This window comes from Sphaerodactylus townsendi, linkage group LG04 (assembly GCF_021028975.2).
Source record: "Sphaerodactylus townsendi isolate TG3544 linkage group LG04, MPM_Stown_v2.3, whole genome shotgun sequence".
Lineage (NCBI taxonomy): Eukaryota > Metazoa > Chordata > Lepidosauria > Squamata > Sphaerodactylidae > Sphaerodactylus > Sphaerodactylus townsendi.
In genome coordinates, this window is record NC_059428.1 from 92,157,394 (window position 1) to 92,184,489 (window position 27,096).

The window sequence follows — 27,096 nt, forward strand, 5'->3', positions numbered from 1 at the left end:
TTGGTCTAGGTCCCCTTTTGCCACCCAGGGGCTCCAGAATGCGGCTGCTGTAAAAGGGACAGTCTCGCACCGGACAGTCTCGCACTGCCCATCCAGTTCGTACTTGCTGCTCATCATTGGGACCTCTGCCACAGGCCTCCCTCGCTGTTGACCCCCTGTATGGCCTCCCATCGCTGCTTAGTACGCATCGCTACTTAGCCTTCCCGCCCTCCGTTGTTCTGGTCTCTGCCATAGACCCTCCAGACAGAGGGAGATGGAAATTCGGGTGGGCAAGAGAGGGCTCATGCCTCACTGTCAGGGCCCCTGCCAATGGGCCTCACAACAAGAAAGTGAGGATATCAGAAAGAGCTTGCTCGTCAGTCGTCCCCCGTCAAATCAGTGCCTCTGCTGTCCGCACTTCAATGTCTCCGCCATCGGTTCCTTCCAAGCAAGGAGGCAGAAACATCAGAGGCTCACCCCTCACCGTCTATGAAATGAATGTGCTACGTTCAAAACAATATAAGATACACAAACACACGTGGCACATAGGCACTGGCTCAAGCAATTATATTACCTATTAGTTACTTGTAAAGTATGCCAAATTGTTTTATCAAACTATTATATCTCCATAACACATATATATCTCCACTTTAAATCAAATTCGTGCAACAATTTATTACAAGACAGCCTTCTCTCAAGTCCATAATCATGTATTTGTTAAACCAACAATGTCCATAATCTTGTGACTGTGATACAAGTTCATAAAAACTAATGAAAATCCTGGTTTGGTGGCTTGAATTACTTATAAATACCGTCCCAATTCAAGGGCTCTCAAATTTTTCATCATTTTCAGTTGTATATATTTCAATCCGCTCCGTTGTACTTCCCAAACGCTTCACGCTGATTACCATGTTTTTGTCTTCCTTCTTCAAGGGATGTGTTCACGCACTTGATAAGGAACCCTCAATACAGTTACTTTACAAAAAGATGGGCAAGGTGTCCTCTTGGGGAATTGATGTTAGTGACATCACAATAACGCCTGAGAATCACTCATCTTGATTTATAGTTAAGGCTGAAGACTTTTCCAGATATGTAGCATGCTGTCTCCACTTATTCTGCAATAGCCTTGCTAGGTATGATTTTAAAATAAGACAGGTGCTCACTTTTAATTAAAAATAAGTTTTAAAAAATAGATTGTTGGCTGTGTAATGAACAGTTCAGAATGAGCTTTACCAATTTCAGTGTTTCAATTAGCAAGCTGCGTCCTGTGCAGTGTCTTATCAAACGTATGTAAATTTACATGTCTGTGCACTAGATGCATCTGCCTTCCCTAGCCAAAGATTTAGCTTCTAAAGAGGCTACAGAAAGCAATGAAACCTGGAGAACAGCCATGCTAGCAATTCACTTTTAACATATTTTTAAGGGACATCTCTAAAATGTCCCACAAAAGAACAGTGATTTACCAGAAACTGAAATAAATGCAGAAGTCTCACTATTGCCAGTTCCGGTGAATAACCTGGCATGGCAGGAAGCAGGAAACCAGATTATGTGACACTCTAAAACAAGCTGTTGTCTTGCTTCCCCAAGAGGACACCTTGCCCATCTTGTTCCACAGCTAAAGCAACATCAACCTTGCCATGGCAACTTTCTAGCTCTTCTTCCGTTTCACATCAATGTGCAGTGGAAGTGAAATTATGTAAAGCTAAACCAAAGTGGGACATAGCCTTATGCTGCCTTCCCACTATCTTCACACGAAACCCTTACCTCAAACTGCCTGCTTCTGCAAAAATGTTGCATGTGGTTTCAGTGCAAAACTGGTGAAAGGAACAAACACACACACACTTACAAAAACAAGCTTTAAAAATACTGTTGTGTCTACTTGAAGGGGAGAGGGGATCAATGCAGAATTTGGATTTTTTTGAGAATACATCTGAAGCAATCTTGTGTGGAAAAAGCAGGCTGTTTTAATTTTAATTTAATTTTAATTTAAAGAAAATACGCATATTCTTATTTTTTATGCTTCTTCGCCTCTTATGCCTTGCATGCCACCTCTCACTCCCATCCCTTGCATGCCACCCCCTCCCCTTCCCTTGTATGCTACCCCCTCCCTCCCCTCCCCCTCCCTCCGCTAGGGTGGGTGGGCCATGTCCAGATGCCGGGGCCCTCTCCCTCCCCTCCCTTGCATGCCATCCCTCCCTCCCTCCCTCCCCTTCCCTTGCATGCCACCCCCTCCCTTCCCTCCCCCTTCCTCCGCTAGGGTGGGTGGGCTATGTACAGATGCTGGGGCCTCTCCCTCTTGTCCCTTGCATGTCACCCCTGCCTTGCATGTCACCTCTCACTCCCATCCCTTGCACGCCACCCCTCCCCTCTCTTGCATGCCACCTTCCCTTGCATGCTACCTCCCATCTCCTCCCTCCCTCCCTCCCTCCCTCCCTCCCTCCCATAGGGTCATTCTTCTGCCCTCTGTTTTGTTGCAAGAAACCACAGGACGAGACACTCACACACATCCCCTTCCCGATATATCAAATAACATTTGACTGGTCTTTGCGGCTGTCACGAAGTGACAGCATCCTGCCAGGCAGGTGCTTCCCCACCCCTCCCCCCAGGACCCTGTTGGAAACATGAGCCCAGAGCTGTGGGGCTGAGCTCTCTAGGATGTGGCTTGGCTAGCAAGCAGCACTTGGTGAGAGTGAGTGGGAACAGGTTGAGTGCTCATGGTTTCCTGCATGGGCTCGCTTGCCTAACCCCCAGAAGAGCTTCCTGGTCCCTCCCAGGATCCTTTTGGGAATGTGAGCCTGGAGCTGCAGCACTGGGCTGGCCGGGCTGTGGCTCGGCTAGTGAGCAGTACTTGGCAAGAGCAAGCGGGTATTAGGTGAGCACTCATGCTTTCCTGCATAGGCTCACTTGCCTGGCTCCTGGAAGACCTGTCAAAGAGTAGAAAACTTGCTTGGGGAATGTTTTGGAAAGGGTGGGCTGCAACTCAGCAGAAATGAAACTGACATAATGTAAGGTGGGGGGATCAGGTGGCAGGGTGGGAAAAAGAAATTAGTTTTGCTCCCATGGCATTTGCATGAAAGCAGATTCAATGTGGGATTTTGGAAAAAAATTGTGATTTTAGCGGTTTTTGAACAACCTGGGATGAGGGAAATATCGTGGGACAAACCAAATGTTCAAACTTCTTGACCAAACCAGGATATTTCCCTTGCTCACCCCTGATATTTGGATCATGCAGAATCGACCTATAATCAATCTCCTCACAGAGGAGGCTCTGGTCTGGGGGAAGAGGCAGTTTGGGGGGCAGGAGGGGGCTCTCAGGTGACACTTGCCTGGGTCACATAGAGGCACATTTGGCCACCCACCCACCCCCTCCCTCCCTCCCTCCCCTCGCAGGCGAGGAAGGATACTGGAGTGGCCCATGTATTGGGTGGGCAAGTGGGGAGCAAGCAAGAGAGTGGGCAGGTGAGGGGGTAAAAGAGTAGGTGGGCAGGTGAGCTGCTATGCAGAATTACAGTATCAAGGGCTCTAATATTTAAACAAATGTGTTCAGAGGGAAACGTTCTTTATACTTGGTATAAACTAATCCGGGAGGTTATACTGTATACTTCAATAAAGTAGCACGTTTTGAGAATACATAATTTGTACTGATTTCTTTTCCAAATTAGTGTGTTCTATCTCACTGCAAAGACAAAAGTTTGGGGGTGCTGTGTTACCTCTTGGTTATATATAGCATTGTTTTGATGTGAACATTGCCATCTAAAGTGCATAGCATTACAACTACAATAGCAGAACGATTAGATCAGGATGCCCAGCTACAACTTTATACATAGTTACTTGGAAATAAGCTCCACTGAAGTCTGCTTACTTTGCAGAAAGTCTTTCTTTCTTTCTTTCTTTCTTTCTTTCTTTCTTTCTTTCTTTCTTTCTTTCTTTCTTTCTTTCTTTCTTTCTTTCTTTCTTTCTTTCTTTCTTTCTTTCTTTCTTTCTTGTATCCATACTCTACTTTCCCCTCAATAGGGACCAAAGCAGCCTACCAAACAACAGTCCTGAGAGGTAAGTTAGGCTGAGAGCCTATGACTGATCCCAGTGAACTTCCATGGCAAGGATTCAACCCTGGGTCTCCCAGATCTTAATACACTATACCTTGCTAAATGTCTGTTAAGATCAAACCAGCCAGTATGGGGTTAGACTAGAACCGTGGCGGGACTCTTGGCATACTCCAGATGTTATGGATTGCTATCTTCCTTATCAGCCTGTCAGCATGCCCAATTGGCCATGCTGGCAGGGGCTGATGGGAGTTGTAGTCCATAACATCTGGAGTGCCAAAGGTTCGCCACCACGGGACTAGAATCTGGGAGACCCAAGCTCAAATTCCCACTCTGCCATGGAAGTTTGCTGGGTGATATTCAGTCAAACACAGATGCTCAGTCTAACCTTCTTCACAGGGGTGCTGTGATAAAATGAAAGAGAAAAAAAGGCTACAAGCTGCTTTGGGTCCACAAGTGAATTAAATAGATAAATTAAACTCTGATGAGGTGATTGTTTACCATGACACGATGATTCTTTATCATGTAACTGTATTTAATGTTTTTTAAGATTGTGCCTAAATTGTTTAGACTGTATGGGTTCTAGGCTTTCATGATTACATTTCTACAAAGAATTTCACATCCTCCCTAGCCTGATTAGTTTTACAAGCAAAGCAAAATGCAGATATTAGAACTTCATAGCACCATATAGGATCTTTTCACAATTAAAAAGGTATCACAATTTATATATCTCAAGAACTGATTATCAGAAGTCAATAACAACATAATAAAATCAACCCACAAAGTGGTTCAAATGCAACTTGCAATGGGAATATCCATAAATCTCTGTAGAAAACGTAATCGTATGACTGTACAAAAACATGAACTGTTGAAAGGAAATGGGTGTTGCAACATAAAATGTAGCTAGCATTCAGACTCTAGGTGAAAAATGAATTCATTTGAAGAACAAAACTTCAAGACATCAGATGTGGATGAATAAGCAGGTATTCTCATTTTAAAAATTCTTTAAAAATAACTGGGTGGGAATAATCATTGCTTTTACAGTTATTGTATACAGAGTACTATTTAGATTGCTAATAATTTATATAATTTGCAGATATTAAATGTGTGCAGCATAGTCCCGTTCTCCCCTTTCCATTTAGTGCAGCAGTTATTGATGGTAGATCGAAAGCCTTCGACAATACATAGATCCTGAGTAAACGGATGTAAACAAACAAATGTTTACATCTTTTCTCATATATTTGCTGTGCTTGTTTTGCAAGACAAAGAGAGTGTGCAAACTCCAGTTCAAGAATCCGTCTGTGTCTCCTAGATCTCACAAAGAAATTTTAAGAAATTATTGATTTTTAGTATCATCTCTCAGAGCACCATTTTTATTCTGTGTGAGTAAACAGCTCATCTGTATGCTGATGACTGGCATGCAGGAGTAAGAATATTTGTAGCTGTTAAACCAAAAGTTGTTTAAGAGACCACAGCCTAGCTTAATGCTATACCACTAGTCTAAGAAAATGTAATGTTCCTGCTGCAAAATATTGTACCCACGGTTGTCTTCCTTCATGGTATTTTTGTTCGTCTACCTTGGTTTTACTGGACTAGGTCTATGGAATTGGGCACCATATCCATTTCTTTCTGCGATACATTAGAATTGGGATGACCAAGTAGTAAAGCTGAAACAACTGTGCACATGGGTAGAAACCAGCAGGCATGCTCTTTGTCCATGCTTTTAGTATGCACATGATTTTTGTTCAGAATTTTTTTTTAAGGAAAAAGAAATGGGAGTTGATCTGACACAAAGGAGAATAGTCCTTCTATACCTTAACACAAGAAGAAATTTCAGCATCTGTGTTTTTTTCTATTCCTGATACCCCAATTCCTACATGACAACCTGCATCTACCAAAATTTCATCCTCTGTGCAACACTTAAAAAGTAAGAGTGACTGTCCTTTCATAATATCTTCTTCACCTAGACAGAAAACAGCAAAACATAAAACAGTCATGCATAGTTAAAAAAAATGAGAGCCAGGATTTAGGTTGTACTCAGAGGTGTGGCTTAATTTAGTAAATATTGGAGACTTACACTGTTCTCAAAGAATTTAAGAACTGAGTTTATTTTATATTCTGTCCATTCTTGCTCTACAGTTCTGTAAGTAGTGATCCTGAATCTCTTGGTTTCCATCACATTCTTTGTTGGCTTACCGCTCCTGAAATATTTTCCCACCTCCAATTCCTCTATTTGACCTATTAAGTTTCTTTAATAGAGTAAGTGGTACTCATATCTAGTGATTTATGTGTGACATGATATGTTAGGACTCATGCTGCAAAAAATTACTGAACTATATTATGCACTCCCTTTTTCCAAGCAGAGGTCAATGCAGTGCAGTTGGCAAAATGTTGGACTACAGCCAATGGAGTACCTGGGAGGGACATGAGGGGTCTGAACCCCAGGCGCCACTTCCTGGGGGTTCATTTCAGACAATGTCCTCCTTACAATTGTGCTTGCTACTCCCTGCCTGACTCCTCCCTCTAGCCAAGGTGAAGGCAGACAAGGGGCCAGGCTGCACTGATTGGTTCCTCCATCCACTGCTGCCACCAGCCTTCTCCTCGGCTACCTGAGCCCACTGTCTCCCTGTGCACTCCAAGCCTCTCCATCTGCCCTCCCCCCTGCTGCAACTGCCAACTTGAGAGACTGAGGTGGGCTGGGCTGGGCTGGGCAGAAAGGCAGAGGGAAGTGGGCTGGGCTCATGGCAAGGGGCAGGATGAATAGCACTTTGGGTGGGGCAGGAGGCTGATCATGCTTGTGGTGGAGTTTGGAGGTGTGGAGTCAATTACCTCCCTCTGCTTTACACTTGCTTGCCTGGTTTAGCAGCTGGGAGAGAGGATGCATTTTTGGAGGCATGGCATGGTGAGGTTTTACTGTTTCTGCTGTGGCTAATGGTTGGGGAGTTTAGGAAAAAGACTCTGTCTTACTCTCAATCTCTCACCCTCCTCCCATTAATATAATCTTGGGATGTACTAATAGGAGCATAACATCCAGATCGCAAGAGGTTTGGGAGGGGTGAAGTTTGAGAGCTTGCCCCGGGCTCCATTTTCTGGGAGTCCACCACTGACTACTGCTTCAGAAGCCTGGGTTTAAATTCCCCCTACTCTCAGAAGCTCATTCAATGAGCTTGGAATATTCACATACACATTGCCTCTGTCTCTTTCTTTCACTTTTCCTCACAGGCTTGGAGTGAGGATAAAATGAAGAAGCACGGAATCACTGAGGTAAAGCAGTGCTTGATAGAAACACAAAAAATGCCCATCTGAATGAAACTTTTTGGCAGGTAGATTAATAGTGCAATCTATGGGGGACAAAGGGCTACGGATTCAGTGTGACCGCACCATTAGCGTCATTGCCAGTCCAGATAGTGTTAAGTGGTACCAAGGCCATTGAGAGAGGCACTAGCACTGGAAAACTAAAACCATACAGTGAGTCACTAGAATAACAAACCTGAGCATTTTCAATCATTTCTGAATGCTGGAAGAGATTGCAATTAAATCATATGAGCAGGGGCCCATGAAACTCATGGGGGGGGGGGATTCAATTCCTCCCACTGTTTACCTTAGTTCTGAAAGCAGCCTAAGGTGTCAGCTGTGGTGGCAACACTGCTTGGGAATTGCTCCTACCATCTCCCACCACAACTGTGTCTGGACCCAGCTTGGTTCCCAGTGTCGGTTGCCAACTCAGCCTGGCTAGCCAGGCCTGGCAGCTGACGTAGCTGGGCCCAGATCTCTGCAGTGGGGGCCACCACGATTTCAGAAAAAAAGTGTTGCCTGAACATGTGCAGACAACACTTTTTAAAATATTGGGAAAATTTAAATCCCCATTTAGTTTTCTTTTGTTTTAAGTTCCCCAGATTTGCAGAAGAATCTGCTTAGTATCAGTGTGGTCAATCCACAGCTATCCACAGATAGGGAACATACATTGCCATTAGATATATAGATTAACTATATTAAAGCATCAAAGTCATCATCAGCTATCTGCTTTCCTATGCCTAAAAGCCATCCCAAACTTCAGCTAGAAATGTGGTTCTGACTTATCTGCGCCACTGGTTGCTGTTTGGAAGGGCAGGGGGAGGCAAGGTAGGAAGGGGTCTTGTGTATAGATATTCAGTCACATTCCCAGATGGAGGCAATTGGCTGGCCTACACCTCCAGATGGCACAGGGATCATGGAAAAGTTGGTGCCCGTGTGGTTCCCACTTGCTTGCCATTCTACAGGTTTCCTCTCAGCAGATGGGTTGGGGTAAGGCATTCATTGGGTGGCAGGCAGCTTATCCAATGCCAGAATCCATCCCCATGCTGCATGGCCTGGATCCAATAAACAAGCTAAGACCAGCCAGTTTTACTAACGAATCGTGTCTGTGTATTCCTCTGGCCTCATGCTTTCCTTCATCTGCTCCTTGAACTGGTAAACTCTTACACCCCTTTCTATATCACTGTCTCTGTTCATCCCAAATGTCAGCAATGTTTTGCAGTCCGTGCTTAATTTGCTCCCACTACTTACCAGAGACTGCAAAATGGAAAGGAGAGTTTTCTCAGTTCTTATCAGTCCCACTTTCTCTCTCTCATGTTTTCTGGATTTGGAAGGCTGTCACTTCCTCTTAAAGTGGTCCAAGAGAGATGAGCTGTGTGGCCATGGACGGGTAGATCTTGTTCCTAACGTTTCACCTGCTACTGTGGTGGGCATCTTCAGATGGTTAACACTTTTATGACTGATTGTGACAATCACTTGCATTTCCCAACAAAATGGCTGCTTTGGAGGGTGGACTCTATGGCACAATACCCTGCTGTGATCCCTCCCCTCCCCAATCCTTGCCATCTCCATGGCTTTACCACCCAAAACTTTAGGAATTTCCTTAGTTAGCATCCCTACGCCTGCCACAGCCTGTCCTGAAAGGTGACTGGCCTGGACTCACTTGCCCTGTACAGCGAGGGACATGCATGGTCTTACCCTACTCATTGATGAATGTGCTCAGCCAGGACTCAGTCCCCCAATGTGGTGCTGAAAAGATTCTGTCCAGCTTCATCTTACCCAGGCCGAATCCCCACTGAAAATTAAATACAGATACAACCAAGTTTCAAAAGAAACTGCACCTTTTCATCGAGGTTTCACCCTCCCCACCGCAGCATGTGTGTGATGAGGACATTGATGGCTATCACGCTTTCAAACAGTGCAGCAATCCCTTTCCTTCCTCGTCCTGATTGGCCGTTGCACTGTGTAGGGGTGAGAACTTTTGTAAAACAATTTTTGGCACGAAAACATGCCCACATTTCAACAATTTCTGCTACTCATGCCCACATTTAAACAGTTCCTACTCCTTGAGCCCACGTTTAAACAGCTTTTGCTCATGCCCATGTTTAAACAGCTTTTGCTCCTCGTGTCCACATTTCAAAAATGCCATGTTGCTTCAGCTGGCACACACAAAAAAGGCTGGGCATACATTGCGCAAAGCCCATCGTGTTCTGATTGGCTGGAAAGCCCTAAATCACTCTCTACATTGGGAAAATTGAATCCACATTTGTATATATTTGCTTCTGACTATGCCAATAAAGGGTTATGTATGTAATGAACCCACATTTGACCCCCCCCCCCCCGATCCTCCCCTCCAATCTGGATTCGGCACGTGTTTTTTTTAAAAGGTGCACTTCCATGCAGGTTCTTAAAAAACACGTGATAAGGGGGAGATGGAGCGCCAGAATCGGGTTAAATCTATGTTCGGCAGTTCAGCTGTGGGGAGTTTATCATGAAACCTGGATATTTCGCATGAGTATCACGCGATTAATCAGCAGTGGGGATTCCACCCCAGTGAGTAGAGATGCCAGCCTCCAGATGGAACCTGGGAATCCCCTGGAACTGCAGCTCATCTCCAGACAACACAGATCAGTTCCCCTGGATTTAAAAGGTGTTTTGGAGGACCCTGTAGTATTATACCCCATTAAGGCCCCTGTCCTTCCCAGGATCCATTCCCAAATTTTCTGGAGTTTCTAAACCTGGATTTAGAAAGCCTACCCCCATCCCCCCATCAATGCTTGGAGGGACCTGGCAATCCTACAAGTAAAGGATGTACCTGGCCCAACCTGGCCTTATTTACTCAGCTCAGAGAAGATCCAGTGAGTGTGTGCCTGACCAAGCTTCATTGCATGGGCTGAATGGGTGGACTTGAGAAATCTAATAATCAGAGAAATCTAATAATCAGTAGGAATACAACTATGGTATGTTATCCAAACATTTCTTAAAATTGTCGAAGGCTTTCACGGTCGAATCGCAGGTGCTGTTGGCTAACAGTTATGGCGATGTTCTAGTATCTTCCTGAACTGCAGCTGTGGCTGGCATCTTCAGTGGATGATCCTCTGAAGATGCCAGCCACAGATGCAGGCGAAACGTCAGGAGAGAATGCTGCTAGAACACGGCCATACAGCCCGGAAACCACACAGCACCCAAATTTCTTAAAATTCTCCTTGAACTCTTCCTTCACAAAAAGTTGGGCCGAGACATATTGTCATTTATAAAGATAAAATAAGCCACAAAACCTCTCAACAAAAACCCAACATGTATACATAAAAAGATAGTAACAGTTGAAAACTAATGAAACATTACCAAAAAAATGGTGGCCCCAAGCAACAACAGAAATATCATTCCAAAAGTTCTTCTGTATAGAACAGTCTTACACATTGCCCTAGATCTGACTCTTACTTGTCCTGCCTTGTTTTCTGGCTTTGATTTGATTCCTCTGAGCAGCAGGAGGCAGTGGCACGAGAGAGTGACTCTGCAGATCTGTGCTTGAGAAGGATATTGTCCAACCAAAACAGTTAGCTTATCTTCCTGCCAAATTGAATCATCCTGTTCAGTTGTGGAGCCTCACTGTTAGTAATGTGGGCTAGCTATCATCAGCATAAGGGTTACTGGGTTTTTTTGTGATGCATGCAGTTGCTGGTTGATCGAGTACCACCACAAAGCCTACTTTGCAAAAGAGCAGACAAAGCACGCACACACACACACTCACATTTCCCCTTTTTAAAAAAGTGTGAGAAGCAGCACTCAGCACAAAGTGTAAAAGGAAATGTTGAATCATAGGAAATGTGTATGTGTGCTAAAGTTTTCTTCAGCCTTGTCTGAAAGTGTTTGATTCCTCTCAGAGAACCAGCAAGAACCAGTTCTTGAGATCTCATTATTTTCCCAGTTACAAAATAGGTGTGAGGAAGGATGATCTTGCAATAGAAGTTCTATTACAACTGGCTAGTTCCCATTTTCTATGTTTTCAGCGCAGAACACAAAGAAAGAACAAAAATCTGCATTTTCTAACTGCTTCATGTTAAAAGCCAGGCATAATGTCCTCACTGTCGTCATCACCAGTACATAAATAGCAATAGGAAAGGCAGACTGTGTCAACAACGTGTGTAGATTTCTCTCTTCCTCTTTTTCTAGCTCCTTCTCTTGCCTTTCAAGAGAATATGTGGCTCATAACTGAGGTCAAATACTAATATTGTGTTTATCCTGTACTAGGCCAAGTAAATGTCTCCCATGTGGAACCATGAACTAACTGAATACAGTCACCAGAGTGTGCCTGGATCTGCCATGAGAACTTCCAATCACATGTTTTCTCTGTGCATTCCCCACTGGGAATAAATTTGCAGGCACATAGAGACTGTCCTGTCCATAGGGAGGGGTCCCCGCTGGGACCCCTGTTGCCAACCCTCCTTCCCTTGCCTGGATGCTGGAACCTCCAGCCTCACTCCCGTTCTCTGGGGAGTGGACTAAGTGGGTCAGCCTTTTTAGCCACAGCTTGCTTAGGCTGACCACAGCTTGCCTAATGACTGCCAGAAGCTGGGAAGAATGGCTAGAGAAGCCCTCCTGCCAGCCTCTGCACTGGGGCTCTCCCTCGTTACAAAATTAAAAACTCAATTTTAATATAAACATTTTAAAATACATCAATGAACATATAAACTATACATACAATGGACAACAACAACAATAATTCAAGACCCCACATACACTCATGCACAAAAAGGGAGAGAGATCCTCTGAACCAATGTATGCACAACAAGTCTCTACCATGAGAACATCATATTCAATGAATTGCGCACGGTTGCGAGGTGAACAAATTGGCTGGTGGTCAATCTCTGATGGAGGTGGTAGTATTGACTCGGAATGAATTCAATACTTTCAACTAAAAAGTCTTCTTCAGCTACTCACATCATTCGGGTACAAGTTGTTAGCCTGATACAATTCCAACTCCTAAACATAAGGCATTACGCTCTGGGCTTAAGCTCAACTCCACAGGTCTGCTCAGTCTCTTGACAGTGTGTCAATTCATTGAATTGTGCATGAGTGTATGTGGGGCCTTTTTGTGCATGAGTGTATGTGGGGTCTCGAATTATTGTTGTTGTTGTCCATTGTATGTATAGTTTATGTGTTCATTGATGTATTTTAAAATGTTTATATTAAAATGGAGTTTTAAATTTTGTATTAGAGCCAGACAGGGGATTTGCTGTTTATGACTGACATTTATACTGTCTCAGGCTTTGTTTTGTATTGCTCTCCCTCATTACCCCAGCCTCCTCTATTTCCCCATTCTCTCTCCTTCTCTCACTCTTCTTCTCACTCTGTCCGTTCTCCCTCCTTGAACCTCCACTCCTTTGCTCTTTCCTACACCTCTTTCCACTCCCTCTCCTCTGTTCCTCTACCTACTACCTCCCCTGCCTTCCACCACACCGTCCCTCCTTCTGATTCCCTTCTGCCTTTTATCCCCTTCCTGTTCTTCAGCGGGGCTGAAAACCCTGCCCCTTTGTCCCATGGCCGCCTTCCCCATTGCCTCTTCAGCTTGCCCTGCCACTTGGCGCCCAGCCTGGGGAGGGGGCATGAACGTAGGTAAGGGGGGGTTCTCGGGTTTGAACCCCCCCATTCATGTCCGAAGCTCCGCCCCTCTGTTTGTGGGATTTTAAAACATTTTAGTGCTTTTTTGGTTATTGGCCTGCAGGGGGCGCATTGTTTGGGCTAGCAGCACCAAACTTTCAGGGATTGTTTGGGGGACTCTCCTGATAATAATATCCAGGTTTGGTGAGGTTTGGTTCAGGGGGTCCAACGTTATGGACTCCCAAAGGGGGTGCCCCATCCTCCATTGTTTTCAATGGGAGCTAATAGAAGATGGGGGCTACACCTTTGAGGGTCCATAACTTTGGACATCCTGAACCAAACTTCACCAAACCTGGGATGTATTATCAGGAGAGTCTCTTATGGATACCACCCAGGTTTTGTAAAGTTTGGTCCAGGGAGTCCAAAGCTATGGACTCCCAAATGGGGTGCCCCATCTCCCATTGTTTCCAATGGGAGCTAATAGGAGATGGGGCTACACCTTTGAGGGTCCATAACTTTGGACCCCCTGAACCAAACTTCACCAAACCTGGGTGGTATCATTAAGAGAGACTCCTAAAGATACACTGAAAGTTTGGTGCTTCTAGCTTAACAATTGCACCCTGACAGCAGGCACCCCCCAAATTTCCCCAGATTCTCCTTTTAAATCCACCCCCTTCGGCATGGATTTAAAGGGAGAATCTGAGGTCCTCAGTTTAGAAGAAGAAGAAGAGTTTGGATTTATATCTTCCCTTTCTCTCCTGTAGGAGACTCAGGCCCCTTCCGCACATGCAAAATAATGCGTTTTCAAACCACTTTCACAACTGTTGGCAAGTGGATTTTGCCATTCCGCACAGCTTCAAAGAGCACTGAAAGCAGTTTGAAAGTGCATTATTCTGCATGTGCGGAATGAGCCTCAAAGGGGCTTACAGTCTCCTTGCCCTTCCCCCCTCACAACAAACACCCTGTGAGGTGGGTGGGGCTGAGAGAGCTCCGAAAAGCTGTGACTAGTTCAAGGTCACCCAGCTGGCATGTGTGGGCGTGCACAGGCTAATCTGAATTCCTCAGATAAGCCTCCACAGCTCAGGTGGCAGAGCGGGGAATCAAACCCGGTTCCTCCAGATTAGAATGCACCTGCTCTTAACCACTATGCCACATTGAAAGTGATGCTATTTCATGGTGGGGGATAATCCACCCCAAAATAGCATCACTTTCAATGTTGTTTAACTAGGGACCCCAGATTCTCCCTTTAAGGTGGATTTAAAAGGAGAATTTGGGCTCTCTAGTTTAAACACCATTGAAAGTGATGCTGTTTGGGGGTGGATTCCAGCATCACAGCGGCTGCTGGGGGGGGGCGCAAAGCTCAGATTTTGCACCAGGCTCCATTTTCCCTCTGTGCCCCTGCCCAGAGGGGAGGGGCAGGGCAGGGGAGTCTGCCATCCCCGACCTAGGATAGCTGCTTTTATAAGCACTAGGCCAGGGGCGGGGCTTGGGGAGGCGTGGCCATGCCCTAGAGGCAAGTAGGGGTGTGGCCCCACCACTGAACCCCCCCATAAAAATCTATACCTATGTCCCTGGGAGGGGGCGAGGCACGTCCTCGGGTCCCCAGCATCGTCGAGCCGGCCGCACGACCGTCCCCAGCCAGAGGAGGGGTCGCCTGGCAGCAAGTCCAGGGAGGGGGTGGGGCATGCCCCGCTCCTGGACAGGGGCCAAATTTGGTTTGGCACTGAGTTGTACAGGGTCCACTGGCAGCTAGAAGGACTTAGTAGCCCTAAAGAGGTTGGCATCATTTGGAGACTGACCTGTTTGGAGAGAGGTGTGTGTGAAATGATGACATCCCTTCTGGCACAACCAGAAGTGACATCACCATGTCCCTGGCAATGCTCCAGCATTAAGCATAGAGAGTTCATTGAATGATAGAGCATTGTCAACAACACAATTAGAGCTGCATCACTTCTGGTTGTGGCATTACCACATTAAGGTGCCATTGCTTGCCCTCTCCATCTTCTCCCACTTTTCTCTCTAGCCGTTGCAAGAAGGGCTGGCCATGGGCCTGAAGCAGGAATCTGGCAACCCCAGATAAGCTTTCAGTGAGCACACAAACGCAAGTGTGCACTTGCACAAATATCTCCTGGGCATTTTGGAAGGCTAGGCAGAGACTCTCATAAAAAGTATAGTGATCTCAGGTTTTATTTAATTATTAAAACAGCACAGTGGGGACCAAGGTAGTAGGAATGCACCAATATAATTATTTAAGAGGGGATATACTTGGGGCTAATAAAGACTTTCAGTACACATTACTATACTAATATAGGTATACATGGGGCTAATGTATACTTCAGTGATGTATACTTTGAGTATACATTAGTGCTCACACTGAAAACATGTGCAAAGAGGTGGGACATGAGAGACACATGAAGAAAAGAGCTCTGAGTTCATTGTAAATCCCTGGCAGATATACTTTAGTGTTTGCAGATATGTATATTAAATCTCCTTTTCAGTTCCCCTGTAAGCATTGAACACAGGACACACTAGTCCAATTCCTACATAGTGTGAATCAGCCCTTCAGTTCATGGAGATAAGTCATGTCCAAGACTTGAATTAATTAATGTGGGAAGGTAGACAAGTCTGTTTTATTTTGGTCTGGTTTTGGTCTTGGCCTTTTCATGCAGCTTGGCTCACTTGCATAAGATATCTGGCGTTATATGCTCTGGTATCGATTCTTTTTCACATCTGCTCTCTGCTTGTGGTCAGCTCCTGGGTCTGATTTATGGACTGGTCTATCAAAAGCTGCTGCTGTGCAGAGCGAACAATTCTGAAGTAGATAGCTGAGCACTTCTCTTAAACTTGAAAAGTAGCATATAAAGGGAATAAATAAACATAAGAAATAAATATGGCAATTTCTACCCCATCTGAGTCTATGAAATATGTCTGCATGGAGGAGGAAAATATACTTCACATGCTAAAAATGGTGTCCTCTATTGATGATCATTCACAATTAAATTTCAAAGAGCACTATATACACTTGTTTTGTACCGGTAGATGAAATTATTTATGGCAAAGTGCTGGCCAGATGCAACTTGGGATCCTGTCCTAGTAGAAGCCATGCAAAGAAAACCTTCAAGTACCTGCAAGTATATCTTGTTCTTATGCTGTGCTACAGGAATGAGAAAAGCTGCAAATGCTGGAGTTGTCTTCTATGTGTCAATGAGAAATGCAGGTGTCCTGTTGCTTTTGTTGATGCAACCTCTTGTTGCTTTATATTATTACTTTCAGGTAAAATTCAGGGTCGGATAACAGCTCACAGTAGCTGAAATTTGTCTGGGGGAAAAAGAAGTCAAGGATTGACTGGAAACAAACACAGCAGAAATAGATATTAGAGGGACTAGCAATTCCCAACATAGCACATTATTATCATGCACCAAATTGTTTGTGATTGCAAATAGCTTTTGGAGACTTGATTTTTAAAAAGAAAACTGAAATAGAGAAGTTTTGTTTACATAAATCTTTGAGAATGTATGCAGTTCTATTAACCTGGAATAAATGGGAACAGAAATTAGCTCCTTGTTCTTCCTCCTCGCCTTCATCAGTACCCGAATTAGGTTAACATTAATTGGTCAAGGCAGGAATGCCTAGGATGGATGGAAACATGGATAACTTTCGTGACTTAAGTAAGAATTAATTGTGTCATACGATGCAATAATATAAAATGAAGGGTGCAGAGTACATAAATCAGAAACGACCTATAAAAAACTAAACTATACTTAGGCTATTATATTCAATACAACAAGCTATAACTATTGAATAAATATTTGTTGAATGAGCAGGCTGTATTGTTCTGCAGACAGCGGCTGTTAAAACAACCTATAAGAAACTAAACTGTGCACAGGGTATTACATTCAATACAAGCAGTACCTGCTGAGTAGATACCTGTTGAATCACAGTTTACTGTGTAAAACCATACATGTAAATTCAAGGTGATACAGAAAACACAGAGGAGTATATTTTTAACTTTCAGCCACATAGTTCATGTGACTAGAACTGTACACATTTCATGGTCATGTCATAGTCACAAAGTAGTGGATGTCTAATAAATAGGCTGTGTTGCTCTGTAGCCAGTAGCTGTTAATTGGAATATGGCTATCCTCAAGACTTTTCATGCATTCCATGACACTTCCTCAGAACCTTCAGAGTCATGAATTTTTCAAAGAATCCTTTCACTTCGCTCCTTACACAGCGGTATAGGTGATGGACTGCTCACTTGCCACATGGCTACTATCAAGTCTAGTTTTTTAGTTGGAAAAACAGGCTTAGGCCACTGATGAAAGATTAATTAAATAAAGGCAAGACAATAAAGTCCCGGAAAGTTGACCAATGGACCACTGGGAGAGCAGGAAATGAAGTAGTTACATTCTCATGTGATTTCAGTAAATTTAAAGATGTTTGGACTATCTCCAGATAAAGACAACTCTCAGATTTTTTCATATATATATTATATCACATTATATTATTCCTACTAAACAGGGATGAATAGAGACTTAAATATATATAAGGAATTTAAGTCTCTATTCATCTCCGTTTAGTAGGAATAATGCTAATCTTGATAGCAAGGAGATAATGTAATCTTGGTAAAATTAGTAAACTGATCACTTCATTCTCATGGAAAAATATTAAACATTCCAGCATCAAGATTTTCGGCAGTTGTTTACAAGGAACAAAATTATATAAATGTAGAAAAATTGGCTGTATAAGTGTAAAAGAGTTGACATGATGTCAGGGATTGGCATGGCTGGGTAAAAGCAGGGAACCCTAATGGTGAGGTCTTCTCAGGGTGCCCTTCCTAGCAAGAAAGCACTCTCTTCCATCTTTCAGTACTCAGCTTACCATGGAACTAATAGAAAGGGGCTTCCTCTACCCAAATGGTAGAAGAGATTGCATCAGAAGCCCCTGCAACATCACAAGATTTGGAGTGGGGGGGGGGGCAATGTCCTATCGTCACTGACGGTACTTGAAAGAATCACCGGACACACTGCATTTTTTCCTCAAGAAGAGAGATATTGTGCATGTGAGAATGTATGTGTGTGTTTGCTGAACATACTCATGACTGGAAGTGAAGCCCAATCTTCAGACCCAGCACTGGTAAGAGAACAAGGGGCAGATGGAAGAGGATCTCCTTGGATGGGCTATAAAGCCACTTGTTTTATTGCGATGCTCATAGCCCAGCATGAGTAAACATATAAATACACATTCTTTATCTAGAGATATGTAGACCATATTCTTCTCAACTCACCCACAATGAAATCTTTTACTCCCACTGCATTTCAGACACCTGCCACTGAATTTGCCAAATTTCTCCTGCCCTCACTTTTTCCCCCTACTTCTCTTCTACTACAGATCGTATGTTTTGGTGCCACCTCATGTTCATTTTATCTCATTGCAAGCTGATCCATTAGACAGCACAAGAAATAGATGAGTAAATCCTCAGTGTGGCAAAAAACACTGACTAAAAAAAACACTCCTGTGGAATAAATAAGTTAATTGCCTGTCAATCTGGAATCATTTGCCCACTATTTTTCCTGATCCTGTCTGTCAGAAAAACAGCACTCAAAACCCTCATGTTAAGACAATACCAACCAATTTAGTAGAAACATAGTCCATGAGTGCTAAGAAATTATTATGAATGTTTAGGAACTTTTATGTATTTATATTTTGCATAGGTGAATGTTTACATTTCTGGTAAATACATAGAACAAATGTGATTATTATGCTGCTTGCCAGAATTTTTTTACCAATATTATGTGTCATTCCTATATCTAGAACTAAAGTTCCACCGATTTCAAGCTTCTTTTCTGAAGAAGGATGCCTCATCCTCAAAACCTCACACTTTCCTGGTCTTCAAGAAGATATGCAGAGCTGTCTGCCATAACCCCTAAAGGAAATGTGACCAACACCACAATTGAGATGCTTCAGAGCAATATGCTTCAAATTACTTTACCTATTCTCTTCTCCATTATTTTCAGCATCAGTGTCCCTCTCAACTGTCTTTCCTTGTGGTTCCTTTGGTGGTATTCAAGGCCTTGGACTCCCATCATTGTGTTCTCCATTAACCTGACCATTGCAGACTTACTCTACAGCATGCTTCTCCCCTTTCAAATAATCTACCACCTGAAGAAAAACAATTGGCTCTTTGGGGATGCTCTGTGCCGTGTCATCACTGTTCTGTTCTATGGAAACATGCACTGCTCCATGTTAACCATGATGAGTATCAGCATTGAACGCTATCTGGGAATAGTCCATCCCCTGCATTACAAAGCCATGAGGCCAATTAGAACTTCCCTTTTGACTTGTGTTGTCATCTGGGCCCTCGTTTTATTGCCACTCATACCTCTCATGAAACATAACCTAACAATTAATGTTCAGGAACTGTCAATCATCACCTGCTTTGACGTTTTGCCTCAGAAAATGTTCCAAGAGACAAAGCATTTCATTGCTTACTTTGGCTCCAAGATGTTTTTCTTCTTTTTCCTCCCTTTAATTGTCATGGGGTTCTGCTACATCTCAATCATCCTAACTCTTCTTCATTCCTCTTCTACACAACTCAGAGAAAACAAAAGGCATGTCGTCCATTTGATAATAGTGCTGCTGGTAGTACTCATCTTTTGTTACCTGCCCCATATTGTCATATCAATTGTCCATTATGTCTACACTTTCTATGACAAGTCATTTTATGTAGAATATAAACTTTCACTGGCAGTGAATAGTTTCAATTGCTGCGTTGACCCACTGGTTTATTACTTTGGCTCTAAGGAATTTCGACGAAAGATACAAAAGAAGCTCTGCAGATGTGTGGTTACTAATTTCAGTGAAAATACCCCTATCTTTTCAGAACATGACATGCAAATAATACCAATACCAAAAGTGCCAAATTCATAGTGCTAGAATATAATAAACTGGTCATTGCACTGAATTTCCATCCATAAAAGTTTAGAAGCCATTATTCACAATAGGACTTTAAGTCCATGCTACATTGAACACCCAGCTAAGCAACATTATCTATTTGGTGCTTCCAGAACTGGACTATGAATGTCAGCTATGTTTTCAAGTGTATATGGTAAAGGTAACTGAAAAAGGTCAACCAGATTGGTATTGATAAGTTACTCCTCTGATGCAGTTGTTTCTGGAGATTGTGGTACATGCCAAAACAGCAACATTAATGTAACAACTTTTGATTTGTCTAGGACTACTGGATCAAATATTAAAGACAGTTTGGTTGTCTCTTTTGAGACAGCCTAACTAGGATATCATGTTCTATTCTAACTATTGAGTCTCCAAATAGTGAAGACACTTTGGGGGTACTAAGATCCAAACTATTATAATGATTTTAAATCACTGTAATACTGGTCTTTAACACTGGTCTTGCAAAGCTATGTATAGAAAATCCCTTCTGAACTCTAAGAAGCACATTTAGTATGAAGCTTGCCATTTCTTGTAATGACATTGTTAAAGTCTTACCAAAACTAATAATAAAACAATTCATATTGTATTTACATACTTACATCAAGTGAAATCATTTTTTTCTCAAATGGTCCAAGGAAAATTCTAGTGATATCAATGGGATATCAGTTTGACCAATCAGTGGAATGGAGTGGCAAAAGTGTTCCTGGACTGCATTACTTGAGGAAGATGATGGCAGTGTTGTACATATCACAACTTCCTCCTTGAAAACAGAAGTATCTGGAAAATGTGTTATGTCATTCCTCCTACTTGGAGCTCACTGTACAAAGAGAAGTAGAATTGCAGGGAGATAAGCGATACAGTCCAGAAACATTTTTACCACAATTCTGCTTCTTGTAGAAGTAGGTTCTCGGTCAGTGGTGGGATCCAAAAATTTTAGTAACAGGTTCCCATGGTGGTGGGATTCAAACTGTGGCGTAGCGCCAGTGGGGCTGGGTGGGGCACGATGGGGGCATGGCCGAGCATTCCGGGGGTGGGGCATTCCTGGGTGGGAAGGACGCAGCCTCTGCGCCAGTCCCTGGGCGAGAAAAAAATGCACGCAGGCGCAGGTTGCCACGCACGCCGGTGCACCTCCTGCAAGACTGCTTCAAGTTCTGCGCACTACTGCTGAGAGGAGGGGCGTAACTAAGGCAAAAATCATGTGGCAAAATCACCAAGTAGTAACCCCCTCTTGGCACACACAAATAATTAGTAACCTACTCTTGGGAACCTGTGAGAACCTGCTGGATCCCACCTCTGTTCTCGGATCTTGGTGAAGGGGAGGGGGTTGGGTTCTATAAATTATTCCAAGATTGTGATCCATTGTAATAGGAAATCTTTCCTTTATACATAGAACTTTTGTCTCTGCTCCTACATTCCTCCATGAGGTAGTCTTTTCCTCTTTATAATCTATCAAAGTATGAGGGCAATGAAGATCTGATGAAGGCCTTTGTCAGTGCCTAGATTTGAGAGTGATTGGGAGGCATATGGAAGTTGTTTCCTGCTTGCTTGAAAGAAGACCAGAGTGTAATTATAGAGAGTAAATAAATAACCAATGGTAGCCAGCAATGTATCACTCAGGACGTGACTTTTCTGAACAAATATGAACTCTTAATATTTCACAAAACATTATAAGAACAAAAGAAAAAAGGATATAGGGAAAAAGATACCAAGTATATAAACACACAATAGATGGATCTGAACTGATTCTTAGTTATACTAAATGAACATAAAGTACAATCTAAAAAAAACCCAATCTTGAAATATACCTTTACTCAATTTTTTCTGCAATCCCATAATTACTAAATTTGAAATTATTGATCAATATTAGGACATATTGAAATACATGCTTAAATTTGTACACTGATACTTTGAAGTCATATTAACAACCTTTACATTTGGATAGAACTTTACATTTTATAACAGGACTGTTATCTTGCTCTGAATTCATGCACTGGTCTTCTGTTCACAAAATTACTTAGTTTTACATTTTTTTTTGAAGGGGGACAAAAATGCAAAACAATGCCTTGCATATATTGTATACAGATTTTTTTCTTTATTCATACCTATATAATCAACAACTCTTTTAAATGGTATAATAAATTGTGTTTATCTCTTTGAACTGTTAATGCATAATTACACTTTTACAATATTTGGTACCAATCCTATTATACGCCAGTGACATCAAATCCTTTGTCTGGAAACCGGAGCCAATTTGATTTCTTCCCGGATCTGGCTATCTGTGTTCAAATACTGGCTCCATATATACTTCAGAGCTCTTCCTGGCAGCTTGATATACTTTCTGCTAAGCGACCACTTTTGTTCCAACTGGCACATCACAGTTCTCAATCAGATCAATATTATTGGTGCATCTTTTGACCAACTTCTCCTGCTGGAAGAGAAACAAGCATATCGAATTCTGAAACAACGAACCCTCAACATCGAAGGGCAGCTTCTCACGGCTGGAGCCAGAAGAACTTGCTCACCCACATTTTATGGCATCTCACCACCTTTGCCAGGTTCCATGCAAAAATATATGAGCAACTTGAAAAATCCACATCTTCGCAGATATTTCATGCTTGCTCGCTTAAATGTACTAACCACTGCTCAAACAAGAGGTAGATATCACAACATCCCATTGGAAAACAGAACTTATTTCTGTGCAGCGGGCCTACCTGAAACATGCTTCTCCACTGTAAAGATTTTGCGGACTATTGCTCGATCTATCTTGAAGCCATCTTAAAGAAGTATCCAGGGAAATCAGACAAAGAAAAAGTTGCATACTTGCTCAGTGACATACACTGTCACACCACAGAGTTAGTTGCTAGGTTTTTCATAAAAGCTTTTGGACTTAGAGAGAAGCCCTTCTGTAAGTTTTAGCCATTTGGGTTTAATTTAAGTGTATATTATTATCATCTATCTTATGTCACTAAATGCCTGTGTTATGCATTATGCTATGTATATTATATAAGGGCAAGAGTAAAATATGGCCACTTAGTTCTGAAAATTTCCATGCTCAATCTGATGTGATAGTATTTGCATCCTGCTGGATGGGTTAGATCTGGCAGCATGTGAACAAGTAATTTCTTTTTCACTTGAACTCGTGAACATGGATCGATATCTTTATGGCCTAGCATTGGATGTGTTTTACTTAATCGGTTTGTTCAATAACTGTAATGTTTTAATATGCCATTAAAGGCTTTTGTTTGTTTGTTGTTGTTGATTAGATAGGAACACAATTAAACAGTCTAAGATCGCCCCCTACTTTAAGTTATTCAAACAAGACATCTAAGATCACCATATTTGGTAAACATATCAGCATATACTTTTTGAACCAAACTGGTCAATTTGAGATTCCATTCCATTCCTACAGCAATGTGTATGGCACTGTTCTCTAAGGAAGGAGGGGCAAGTAAAAATTGCATTTGTGGTTGTAGTAGAGAAGAAGATTTAGTGCATTATATTCTGGAATGTCCCATATATGATGAACCCAGGAACAAGTTGTGGAGAAATGGCTTCCCCCCTCCCTTTTCTTTTTCTTTCCTCCCCTCCTCCCAGCAGGTATCATAGACTTGAGGGACTTGGAAATCCCAGATCAACATCAGGAAATCTGCCCGACCTGGGGGGGGGGGGGCGGGGGGAGCTCTTTACCAAATTGCTTAAGCTTTAAGGACCTACTCTGCTTTCCACCATCTAAGTAGGGAATGTATTATTGACAGGGAAAGGGGATTTGCATTTTATCTCCTTTGATTTGTTAATCCTTGCTTTATCTGGTGCGGTGCTAAAAGGTTCTTGTGACTGTTTTACTTTTAATAAATACTTTTTAAAACCTTACGTGTGGAGGACAGTTCTCTGTACCATGTATGTCCTACTGCCTTGGACATGCTATCTGAAAAGGAGATAGAGGAAGGCTGAGCAGCTTTTCCTCCAGGACACCCAATCTATCCTGTGGAACACAGGAGAGGGGAACTAAGGGGAAACTGAGGCAGAGGCCTCACAGTTGGGAAGAAGAAGAAGAAGAAGAGTTTGGATTTATATCCCCCCTTTCTCTCCTGCAGGAGACTCAAAGGGGCTTACAATCTCCTTGCCCTTCCCCCTTCACAACAAACACCCTGTGAGGTAGGTGGGGCTGAGAGAGCTCCGAGAAGCTGTGACTAGCCCAAGGTGACCCAGCTGGCGTGTGTGGGAGTGTACAGGCTAATCTGAATTCCCCAGATAGGCCTCCACAGCTCAGGCGGCAGAGCTGGGAATCAAACCCGGTTCCTCCAGATTAGATACATGAGCTCTTAACCTCCTACGCCACTGCTGCTCTCTAGGAAGCTGATCTTCCCAGTGGGCAGTCCTCAAATGATCAGGTAGTGGCAGCGTAACCAGAGTGAAAGATAGTCCTCCCCAGGGAAAATTGGCAACCCCTGGGAGAGTGCAGAGTGCGAAATAGGGCCTGCCAGCCAAAAGCAAGCCCATTTCGCCACACAAATATATCATGGGATTCATGCCAATGTTGAAGGACAAGGGTCAGGAGGAAAAATTGAGTTTTCTTTTAGCAGACTGTGATAACTATATTTCAATTCATATTGCTATGTTTGTATATGCAGTCAGGATGGCCAACAGGTGAGCAGAGAAACAACAGGACATGAGAGCATATTTCACCCAACATTTTAAATCTGGTACTAGATTTTTATTTCTGCACATTTGAGCACACACCCTCCTCTTATGGTCTTCTTGTTCCTTCTTACTCAACCTCATGTATGAAAAGAACAGGCAAGAGGAAGGAAGCACCGCACCCATCAACCCAGCCTTTGAATTGTCATTTGTACCACAGTCATTTTCATAAAGCAAAAAAGTTATAGACACTGGTGCTTAGTGTAGCTCATTCTTTTATTTATGTACAACAAAGGATTTAATTTATAAATGCTTGCACATGTTAAACAAACATGAAACCTTCCATATATTCTCCCCTACTTTTTAAGATCAAGATTTAATATTGTGTAAATATTTGTTAAGTTCCCAAATAGGACTTTTTCAGAAGTGGCTCTGATATCATAGAACTCCCTGGCAAAATAATCAGTCTGACAATAGCATTTTTTTTAAAAAAAAACTATATATGATATTCTTTTTCTTTACGATTCCCATCAGCCCCTGCCAGCTTGGCCAATTGGCAGAGCTGATGGGAATCAAAGTCCATGAACATCTGGGGATCCAGCGTGGTGTAGTGGTTAAGAGCAGGTGGATTCTAATATAGAGAACCAGGCTTGATTTCCCACTCCTCCACCTGAGTGGTGGAAGGTTATCTGGTGAATCAAATGTGTTTCTGCACTCCTACATTCCTGCTGGGTGACCTTGGGCTAGTCACAGTTCTTCGGAACACTCTCAGCCCCACCTATTTCACAAGGTGTCTGTTGTTTGGAGCAGAAGGGAAAGGAGCTTTAGCCACCTTCAGTCTCCTTACAGGAGAGAAAGGTGGGGTATAAATCTAAACTCTTCCTCCTCCTTCATAATCCTGAACAGAGTTACAGCCTTCTAATTCTGTGGACCTAAAAGGGTGATTAGGATTATTGCATTCATAGAGAAAGGGATGTGTTTGTCACATCTCTCTATGCTAAACTGAACAGGAGCTTAGTGAAAATGAGAATCAGACCTCTGAGATGATATACTAAAAATGCTCAAGCAAAGTTCTAGCAGTTGGTGTCTTTATCAAACTGAAATCTGCTTGGCCAGGCTAGCAATTACTCAGAAAGGGAAACTCAGCACAACCAGGAGCTACTGAGGAAAGATATATTAAAGAAAGTTTTAGTAGCTCATTCTATACTAGCACTAAAGTCTGTGGTGCTGAACAGTACAACGGGCTGTAGACAGCTGTTGGTGGCCAGCACAGCAGTGAGGCAGCATCTACTTAAATCAGTAGAAAACCAAGCAACTTGGCACCAAGTGCTCAAGGTTATCTGGAACATGTTACTTCGGAAAAATGTTTTGATTCAACTTGTAATTGTACCACTAATATTAACTCTGTTTATTTTACAGGTCTGTTTTCCCATCCAAGTTACCAAGAAGACTGCAAACATACAAATAAAATTGCTTCAACTAAGTTTTAACGTTTTGTGTCTTATTTACATCCACTTTAAGTTTGTACATGTATTACAGATTGCTAGGCCTTACCTGGAGATTGGTAAGATTGATACTGAATGATTTCTGGTGTATGTCTGAGTTTGTTGAAGGGAATGAAAACAGGCTGCACAGCCAGATTTGATGAGTGAGTGGGGGAAAGAGAGTGAGCTGGTTTTCCTGAAGTAATTCCTGGATATTTGGGCAGCAAGGTCGCCAGCTTCAGGTTGGAAAATTCCTGGTAGATTTGGGAAAGAAGGCTAGCCACAAATGGGTATGAGGAGAAAGGAAGTTGTCAGGACACTGTAAAGCAGTGGAGTCTACCCTCCAAAGAAGTCATTTTCTCCAGGGAATCTGTCTTCTGTAGTTTGGAAATCAGTTGTAATTCAAGATCTCCAGGTCCCACCTGGAGGTTGGCAAGGCAGTGTATGAATACACATAATAGCATATTTGAAAGTTGTTTGTGGAGAAATGTATGTGGTATGCACATAAACATTCATTTTATGGGAGATTACATGTATCTAAATGACAAAGTGATATCCAGGCCCCACCTGGAGGTTGGCAAGGCAAGGTCTGAATAAACGTAACAGCACGTTGTTACATTTTTGTGAAGAAATGTATATGTTATACATACAGACATTCATTTGTGGTGTCAAAATGGGAGATTTAATATTTTAAGTGACTAAGTGACCCCATCTGGAGGCTCCACCATCTCAACAATGGGGTAGACAAGGTAAAACAATCCCACACTGCACCAAGTACGTTTAAGTCTTTTAGAACCTGTTAAGTTTCAATACCTTATAATAGATGCTGACCAAAAAAAATCTCTTTTTTCCCCTTACCAATACATGAAATGCAATCTAGAAGACTGTTCAAAATTATTAGTTAAAAAAAAGAAATTATAAATTACTATTTTCTCTGTAATTTTCTAATTCTCCATGCAATATGTAACTACAAAGACAAAACAAGTTAATATAAGTGCCCGTTACAATCACTGGGCATCATAAATATTCATATAAGATAAAACACCATGTACTCTTGTGTTTTACAGAATGAAACACTACACATGCTTTGCAAAACCATTAAT

The 27,096-nt window shown here is 42.6% G+C and overlaps 1 protein-coding gene across 1 annotated transcript; it reads left to right on the forward strand.

Moving 5' to 3' along the window:
• The first annotated feature begins 4,943 nt into the window (after positions 1-4,943).
• On the forward strand, positions 4,944-20,462 carry LOC125431725 (P2Y purinoceptor 8-like). Its single transcript, XM_048494786.1, has 2 exons — positions 4,944-5,005; positions 18,732-20,462. The coding sequence occupies exon 2, from the start codon at positions 18,774-18,776 to the stop codon at positions 19,845-19,847; it is 1,074 nt and encodes a 357-aa protein (XP_048350743.1). The 5' UTR covers positions 4,944-5,005; positions 18,732-18,773; the 3' UTR covers positions 19,848-20,462.
• The last annotated feature ends 6,634 nt before the right edge of the window (positions 20,463-27,096 follow it).